Here is a 7,921-nt window from a genome sequence, read left to right as displayed (position 1 = left end):
GAGAACCATGACTCAGGGATTGTGCAGCGAAAGATAAAAGGGGGGGGGGGGGAGAGAGAAAGAAGCTGTAAAGGTGCCAGAAACTCCGGCAGCCGCCTGGGGGGAGGGGAGGGGGAGAAGCTTTTACTGCAGGGGGGAGGGGGACGCGTCCTCCCTCCCTCCCTCTCTGGCGGGGCACCGTGGCAGGACGTCAGGGGCTCCAGGCCAAGGGCCGGCCCTTCCGCCAGCAGCTGACCGGCACCCCCCGGAGGAGGAGGCCGAGGGGCGTTTGCTGGGTGCCAGCGATCCTCAAGGGGCGAGCCCCGGAGAGGGATGCCAGCGCTGGCCGGAGAAGCTCGGCTCCTTGGGGCTGCGGCAGCCCAGCCTTGCTCCTTTTCCCCAGCGCGCCTCTCCTCTTTTCTGCCGCTTGGTCCTCTCCGGGGAAGGAGGCCGCGAGGAGGCGGGTTAGCGCGAGGCCTCACAACTGCCGGTCCCATAAACCTCTCCGCGGCTCTCGGGAGCCCAGCTGCGGCAGGTAGCCGCTCCCACCGGAGGCCGGCGAAGGCTGGCCCGGCGCAGCTTCCCTGAGGCCGAGAGGGGGCGACGGGGGCCTTCGCCAGGTGCGCGGCTGCTTGTGCCCTCCCGCTCTCACGGTTGTTCGTCGGGGGCAAAAATAGAAGGAGCTGGGAGCGCGCCCAGCTGGCGCGGCGCAAACTGCTGGCTTCGCAATCTTCCCTTGGCGGGAGGCGGGAGGCCAAGAAGCCCGGAAGAACTCCCCGTCCTTGGCCGTCCAGCTGCTGCCCAGGCGGAGGAGTTGGGTTTCTCCGCCTCCGCGGGATGGGCGGCAGGGGCGGGATCTCTCCAGAGGACACCCGGGCGTCCTGCGCACCCCGAGAACCTCTGCCGACGCCTCCCGCGGCTGCTCCCCCTCGCTGCACCGCTTCCCCCGAAGGGCCCCCTGCCGCTGACCCGGCCAAGCGCGACAAAGTTTCAGGGGCAGCCAGCCGGGCTTCCTCGTGGGCGCCGCCGACTTCTGCGGCCGGTTCTCTCCCGCCCGGGGCAAGAAAGCGGCTCCTCCAGGTTAGCGGGCGGCCGGCGTTTCCAGAGGGCAGGCGGAGGGTCGGGGCAGGGGAGCTTTCTTCGCCCGCCCGGGACAGATGCTGGCAGACTCCCGAGGGGGACCCCTGCCGAAGGAGTCCGGAGCCGCAGCGGCCCTCACCCTGCCTGGATGTCCCGGTGGCCGCCTCTGCCTCCTGCTCCGCCGTAGGGTCGCAACGGAGACCCGGGCCCCCTCCAGGAGAGAGGCCGCATCTCTGGCTCGATCCGCTCTTTGCCTGCCCACGAGGTAGTCAAGAACCCGCAGCTTCGGTCCGCTCTCTGTCACTCTGACCAGGACCGCGAGGCAGTCTGCGGGACGGAGAAGCTCGGGACCCTTTCTTTCCCTCCCGGCCTTCTTCTGGTCGCCTCAAGCCGCATTTCTTGGACGGGCCGCTGCAGAACTTACTCTGGCCCCCAAAACGCCCCGATTCGGAGCATCCTGTCTGTTCCTCCCCTCCCCCCGCCAGTCCAGCTTCCTTTCCTTGAACTCCGATGCCAAGGGTCAAATCGGCCAGCTGAGGGGGGGGCGCCCACCCACCCGTCCCGCGAAAGGAACTTTCCCAGCCACCCAGCCCTGGAAAGGAACCGTGACTGGCGGAGGCCAAGTGGGCTTCGCCCCGTCTCCCGCCCGGGCCCAACGTGCATCTTGTGAAGGGAGGGAAGCGGTGGCCCCTTTCTCCAGGTGGGGGGGGCAGGGAGGGAGGGGGGGAGGAAGAGGGCCAGGAAGGCCAACGGTCAGTGTGTCCGGTGCCGCTGCTGCGGGGCCAGGCTCAGGGCAGCTTCAATCTTTGTCCCAGCACCAGAGACGATTTCCCTCTTGAAAAGCTTCCGGGTAAGTACTGAACCCCAAACTTCTCCACCTGCTAAAGAGGGGTGGGGGCGGGGCGGAAGCCTTTTAGACCCTCCATCCGAACCAGGAGGTTCAGGTCCACGGCCGAACCCCCTCCCACCCTCCGCCCCCTTCCAGTCGCGGGCTTTGGGTTCCCCCCGGCGCAGGGGGGAGCGGCTGGGGAAAAGGAAAGGCAGCCCCTTCCCCAAGAAGGAGTAGCCAGGAAGAAGACCCGCGGCGGGGTGTGTTGGGGTGGGGGGGACCGAGAGGACTCGCACCGGGCAGGCACCCGCCCTCCCTCCTTCCCTCCCTCCGGGGAAAGAAGCAGAGGTCTGCTTGGGTTGAGAGGCAAGCTCTGCTTTATTTCGTGGACTGTTGGACTTCCTGAGCGGGCCCAGGAGAAGAAGCATCAATTCCCAGCGCTGCACAGTCAACCACTCTCCGTGCAAACGGAGGCCAACTCAATTCTGCAGTTACAAGAAGAGCGACGGACACTTTTCAGGCGGAGGCTGCTGAATCCGAAGTGCAGATTTCGCAAAATAAGGGCAGGAAAGTTGCGCAACCCGTCTCGGCCGAGGACAGGTGTTGGGGAGATGACAGAACGGGGGTGGGGGTGGGTTGCAATCGGCAGGCGGCAAAGTGCAATTCCAAGGAGAAGCGGCAGAGTCCAAGGCGGATCAACACAGTCACAAGCCAACCGGGGAATCGCTTGCTCTCATCCCCCCCCCCATCCGAAGAAAGGGGTCTCAGGCCCAGAAGGAAGGGCCGGTTCAGAGCATCCCAGGAGGGGTCCTGGCCGGGGGGGTGGAGGTGGGGAGGGCTGGAGGCCTCCAGGGGGTTCTAACTAGCAGGCAAGATGTGGGGGCAGACAAAGCAGAGGCCAGCTGGCTGCAGTGGGTCTTGGTGGAAACTCTTCCGCGAAGCCCCAGACAGACAGACAGGCAAACAGACAACCTCCCTCCCTCCCTTCTTTCCCCTGCTCTCCTCAAGATGCACACACCTCCTGCTTATGCCAGGCAGAAAACCTTCAGGTTTTTTCATGAGAGGGGTGCGTGGGGGGGGGGGGGTCAACAGCATTCCTTCCAAACAGTCCAGCGGTGGGCTTGCAAGAGAGGCGGCTGCTGACCCCTGGCAGTGAGTTCTCCTGGCAGTGGTGAATTGTGCTTGGTGTTCAAGGTGGAAGGTGGGAAATGGCAGTTTCTGCTTTGGGGAGGAAATCCTGCTTGGCCCCCACCAGCTCCTAAGCCCCCCTTCCAGCAGGGACCCACGTGCTCCAGGCTCCAGGAAGGCAGCAGGAGTGGAGGTGGGCGGGGGGCGTGGCCTTCTTGCGGGGGGTGGGGAGGAACAAAACAGGGCTCCCTCTGCTTAAATGGAGGAACTGCCTGTCTGGGGCAGGAATGCAGACTCGCCCCGGGCAAACTCCCTCCCCCCAATAGAAACTCACTGCCGCCAGCCAGCCCCCCCCCCCCTTTCTGCTGTGCTCTGGCCCAAGAGCCCAGCGGTGAAGAGGGAGGGAGAGAGGAAGCGCCCCGGTCCTTCTGAAACTTTGGGGGGAGCTCTTTGCCTTAGAGCAAGTGTATGGGAGGAGAGGCCGAGGAGCAGGGGGGCAGCCGGGAGGGGGGAGAGACTGCCCCCCTACTTCATGCCTTCCTCCGGGTTTCCTTCCCCGTCCGTCTTGCCCTCTTCTTCCGTCTTCTGGTCATCCGTGTTGAGCCTCTGCTGCTTCTTGCGCCGGACACACTTGACAATGACCAAGGCCAGGATCACCACAGCCAGGAAGCCCCCCACCGTGGCCCCCACAATCACAGCCACGGTGGAGTCCCGCTCTGGGGGCTCTGCGGAAAGACGCCCGGCATCAGGCAGCAAAGCCTCTCGGCCCGAGAGGGAGCTTCCCTGTCCCAGAAACTCTGGGGGGGAGAAGAGCCCCCTGGGTCCCTCCCCGAGGGGGATTCCGGGGTCTTCCAGGAAGGGGAGCAAGCGAAGGGAGGGGAGGGGAGAAGGCTGCGTGGAAAACCGAGGCTGACCTTCGGTGAGAACCTGGAGGCTGATCCGGCCGTGGCCCTTGTGCCGGTCAGGTGGGTTCATCACGTAGCAGTTGTACAGCCCCGCGTCCTCCAGCTGCACCTCGTGGAGGGTGAAGGAGGCGTCGTTCTTGGCGGGGTTGCCCGTAAACTTCACGCGGTCCTTGAAGCGCTGCAGCTCCACAGGAATCACTTTCAGCTTGAACTGCAGGAACTGGAGGGGAGGGTGGGCGGGGGAGGGGGAGGGAGGAGAGAGTCAGGAGAGCTGCGGGCCCTTTGGGAGCGCCCCACGCTCCAGTCCAGCCCCCCCATGGATTCCCGGTGGGCGTGGGGGTAGGGAGCAAAGGCAGGAAGCGTGGACAAGGGTCACGTGGTTCAGGGTCCACCCCCTCCCACGCCAGTGCGGCAAAGCCAGAGATTCTGCTGGGGGGGGGGGGCGCGAGAGGAAACAGAGTTAGCCAGATTTTGCCCGCTGGCTCCGCTCCTCCTCCTCCTGGCACAGTTAACAGGCCCAGAGACCTTCGCAAAGAGGGGCAGGCAGCATCCAAGGGTGGGGCAAGGGGATTGTCCAGCCCCCCCCCCCCAGATACTCGCCATCTCTTCGGTGCAGTTCTCGCAGGTTTGGTAGGTCCAGTTCAGGGAGAACAGCTTTTTGTCCACCTGGTAGCAGGAGTTGAAAGTGCAGCTGAGGCGGATGGAAGAGCCGTTCAAAGCATAGACGGTGGGCGGCGCCATCAGCTCCATGCACAGCGTGTTCAGCACTAGCGAAGAGAGAAGAGCCCCCCGCCCCCCGCCGTTACTCCTCTTTGCACCAAGACGGACTGTGTGTGTATGTGTGTATACTGTGACGCTCCTTCCAACAGTACGGAGACTGCAGAGCCCACAGAACTGGCGCCCTCATGATGTGTCTCTTGTCGCAAACCTTGGAGGGCTCTCGGGGATCCTTCAGGGGGGAGAGAGGCTTTCCCTGCGCTCTATGAGCAAGAATGATGGCAGCGCCACCCAATGGGCTTCGAGGGGGCGGGGGCTGGGGAGAGAGTCCTGGGCAAGGCAGCCTTCCTGTTCCTTCATCCAGGTGGAGGTGGGTTCCTGGCTGTGCTTCCCTCCCAAACCCAGAAATGAACTCCAGGGTCTTTTGAGAGCAGCAGAAGGCTTCCAAGGCAGTTGAGATCATAGGAACATCCGCGGAAGATTCCACGAGGAAACCCATGAAGCTGGACGAAGGCAGAAGTCCACGGGTCCCCCCCTCTCTCTCTGGGCATGCTGGGGCAAGCGACCCCCCCTCCCCACCCCGGGGAAGTCCAGAGCAAAACCTGAAGCCCCTGAGCGGGCGGGGGGGGGGCTGGGCAGAGAGAGGGAAGCAGGGAAGCTTCTCGGAGGTCATTCCCGAGGAAGGCAGGAAAAGTCAAAGGGAGCCACTCCCAAAGAGCCGAGGGGCAATTGGTGACCAGAGCCGGGCAAGGGTGGGCTTAGCCACTCAGCCCTGGGGGTCTCCCTGCTCCTCCTTCTGTGGGGTCCCACTGCGGATCGGCAGAGAACCGCTCTGCTTCTGTCATTCACTGCCTAATTCGCCAGCACTATACAGTATACCGGCCCCTGGGCGCACTCTCGCCGGGGACACTGGCCAGGATACAGGGAGGTAAGGAGAGGCCCAGCTGCACTCCGGGTCTCTAGGACCAGCCTATTCTGCAGGGAACGGCATGCGGGGGGGAGAGGGGGGGCAGATCCAGTTGCAGCTGAAGTCGGCACTTCCTTCACCGCCTTGTGGGAGCACACCAGAGGGATCGGCTGGGCCCGCTGGAAGCAGCTGCTGGATACCCTACTGCAGCAGTGGCGGCAGGGCAGGGCAGAGGGGGCGTCAGCAGCCCCGCACGCGCACCCATCATGCCCGGCCTTGGCTTCAGGCAGAGAAGGGGGAGGGGAGGGGGGGTCTCCTCTCATCCACTACCCAAGCCACGGTAGCCCCCCCTTCCCGCCTCTGGGTTGCTAGCCCGGCCCCGCCCGCACCCACTCCCCCATCCCCTCCCCCTCCAGCCAGCAGGCAGGCCGGCCCTCGGGGGGCGCCTGTGCGTGGGGGGGGGCACTCGTCAGCAGGTGTTCCCGGCCGGGGTTCGAAGCCTGCCACCCCCCGCGCCCCCGCGGCACTCACCCAGCGGGAAGAGCAGCAGCAGCTGCTGCCACGGCGGCCGTGCGGGGCTCATGGTCAAGGGTGGCGGCGGCGCGCGGGGCTCAGCGTCCGTCCGGAGCGCTCATCGTCCTTGGGCAGCGGCGGGGTTTGGCTCCAAGATGGCCGGCTGGAGGGGCGGCAGCCGCTGTTGTTGTTACCGCCACCGCCGCCACCGCTACCCAAAATCGGGGGACAGAAAAAATCTTTGGTTGGTGGATAGCAAGAAGGGTTCGGGAGGGCAGGAAACGTCTGTGGCTAAGAATAAGCCGGCGGGCGGCCCTCCAGGCGATTCTCCTGCGGACAGCAGCTTTTCGGGCTCAGTTGCCGATCCCCCCAAAAAAGAGCAGGCAGGAAACGTCGCAGCCCCTGGGGCTGGGCTCAGCGCGCTGGCCGCAGTCGCTTGCAGGGATTTGGGCTGGAAGTGTGTGCACCAGAGGAGGGGAGCCTTCCCTGGGGGTCAGCGGGAACCTTCTTCCCTTCGTTGGTCTTCGTCTCGGTGGGTTAATACCCCTCCGCCCCTCGTCTACAACCATGACATATAATCCAAGGATTGTACAGTAAACCACCCCCAACCCCCAGGAGCGGCTCCTACGGTTGCCATGGAAAGAGTGATGGTGTAACCTCAAGAAAAGAAGCAGCCGCAAAAAAATCCGTTCCTGGAGCTCCTTTGCTCAAGAGGCCGCGCAATTTGCGCCGCCTTTCCAGGGAAAACCACCCTGGAGCGCAATTGCTCCTGTTGGAAAACTTGAGCGGGTGGAGACGCGAAACAAGAGATTGCAACGGGCTGCCTGCCCCCCCCCCACGCTCTCCCCCCGCACCGCGCCGGCTGGGCAGGTGGGGGGAAGGTCCCGGGTTGCTCCTGGGGAGGCGCGAGAGGGGCGGCCGGAGTGGAGGGGCTTTGCGCGGCTCGGTTTTGGCCGCGTCGCTGTCCGTTGTCCTGCAGGAGCCGCTCGGCGTCCTCCTTCCGCGCCCGGACTGCCTCCCGCGAGCGTCTTGGAAAGCCTTGGTCAGGCGGAGGGCGACAGCCGGGCTGCAGCCGGTGGAACCTCCTGCTCTGCCTGGTCTCCTTGCTGGGTTGGCAAAGCTCCCGCGCTTCTCTTAGGATCCCCGGAGAGAAGCAGCGCGGCCAGCCCGAGTCCTTCCCTGGTCACTTTCCTTCCAATCCCAGAAGGCCCCCCGACGCGCCCCCCCCCCGCACCGTTCTAGGGGCCTTTGTCGGGCGGAGGGGGTGGATTGGCCCTTGGACTCCAGAAGGTCCGCAGAAAACCTGGGCTGCATCGGTCGATTCTTTTTGGCCAGAACTCCCTGGAACTGCTGCCCACTCACCTTATCAACCGCTTTCCCTAGAAAGGCGGAGACTGGCCAGAGGTTGTTTCTTAGGGTCAAGTTCCCCCACCCCCGCCCCTCCCCCCCTTCACTGGCAGCTGCACACGGTGGGAGAGGCAAGGAAGCAGCCCCCTCCCGCCTGTGCTGGAAGTCCAACGCCTAGTGTGTTGACAGGTTCAGATGAGTCCCAGATCACCTTACAAGGCGCCATCACAGCACCTCCTTGGAATCCAGAGTGCCAGCATCTGACTCCAAGCAGCCCAACAAGGAATGGTGTCCTTAAATGAGGCCAGAGACATGCTGAGTCGGTGCCCTGCTGCCCTGGCACAGAGCCAGCTGCGATATCCTTTCAGGCATCTCTCTAGTGTTTCATGGCCTGGGCTAGTCAGGATAAGCTCCCTGGGCTTTCATGGCCTTTGGGACAGAAGGTCAAAGTTGTTGGGTTTCACCACTCTACCACATGCTTTCACTGTCTTGTAAACACATCTCTATGGTCAGGTC

At 64.3% G+C, this 7,921-nt stretch overlaps 1 protein-coding gene across 1 annotated transcript; it reads right to left on the bottom strand.

Annotated features, from left to right (window-relative positions):
• Positions 1-3,475: 3,475 nt before the first annotated feature.
• SCN2B (sodium voltage-gated channel beta subunit 2) lies at positions 3,476-6,194 on the bottom strand. Its single transcript, XM_070765789.1, has 4 exons — positions 6,077-6,194; positions 4,522-4,688; positions 3,931-4,141; positions 3,476-3,741 (listed from the first exon to the last, which is right to left on the bottom strand). Exons 1-4 carry the CDS (start codon positions 6,126-6,128, stop codon positions 3,542-3,544), a joined length of 630 nt encoding a protein of 209 aa, XP_070621890.1. The 5' UTR covers positions 6,129-6,194; the 3' UTR covers positions 3,476-3,541.
• Between the last annotated feature and the right edge of the window lie 1,727 nt (positions 6,195-7,921).

This window comes from Erythrolamprus reginae, chromosome 12 (genome assembly GCF_031021105.1).
Source record: "Erythrolamprus reginae isolate rEryReg1 chromosome 12, rEryReg1.hap1, whole genome shotgun sequence".
Lineage (NCBI taxonomy): Eukaryota > Metazoa > Chordata > Lepidosauria > Squamata > Dipsadidae > Erythrolamprus > Erythrolamprus reginae.
The sequence above is the reverse complement of the archived record's forward strand: the minus strand, read 5'-3'. Positions and strand labels throughout refer to the sequence as shown.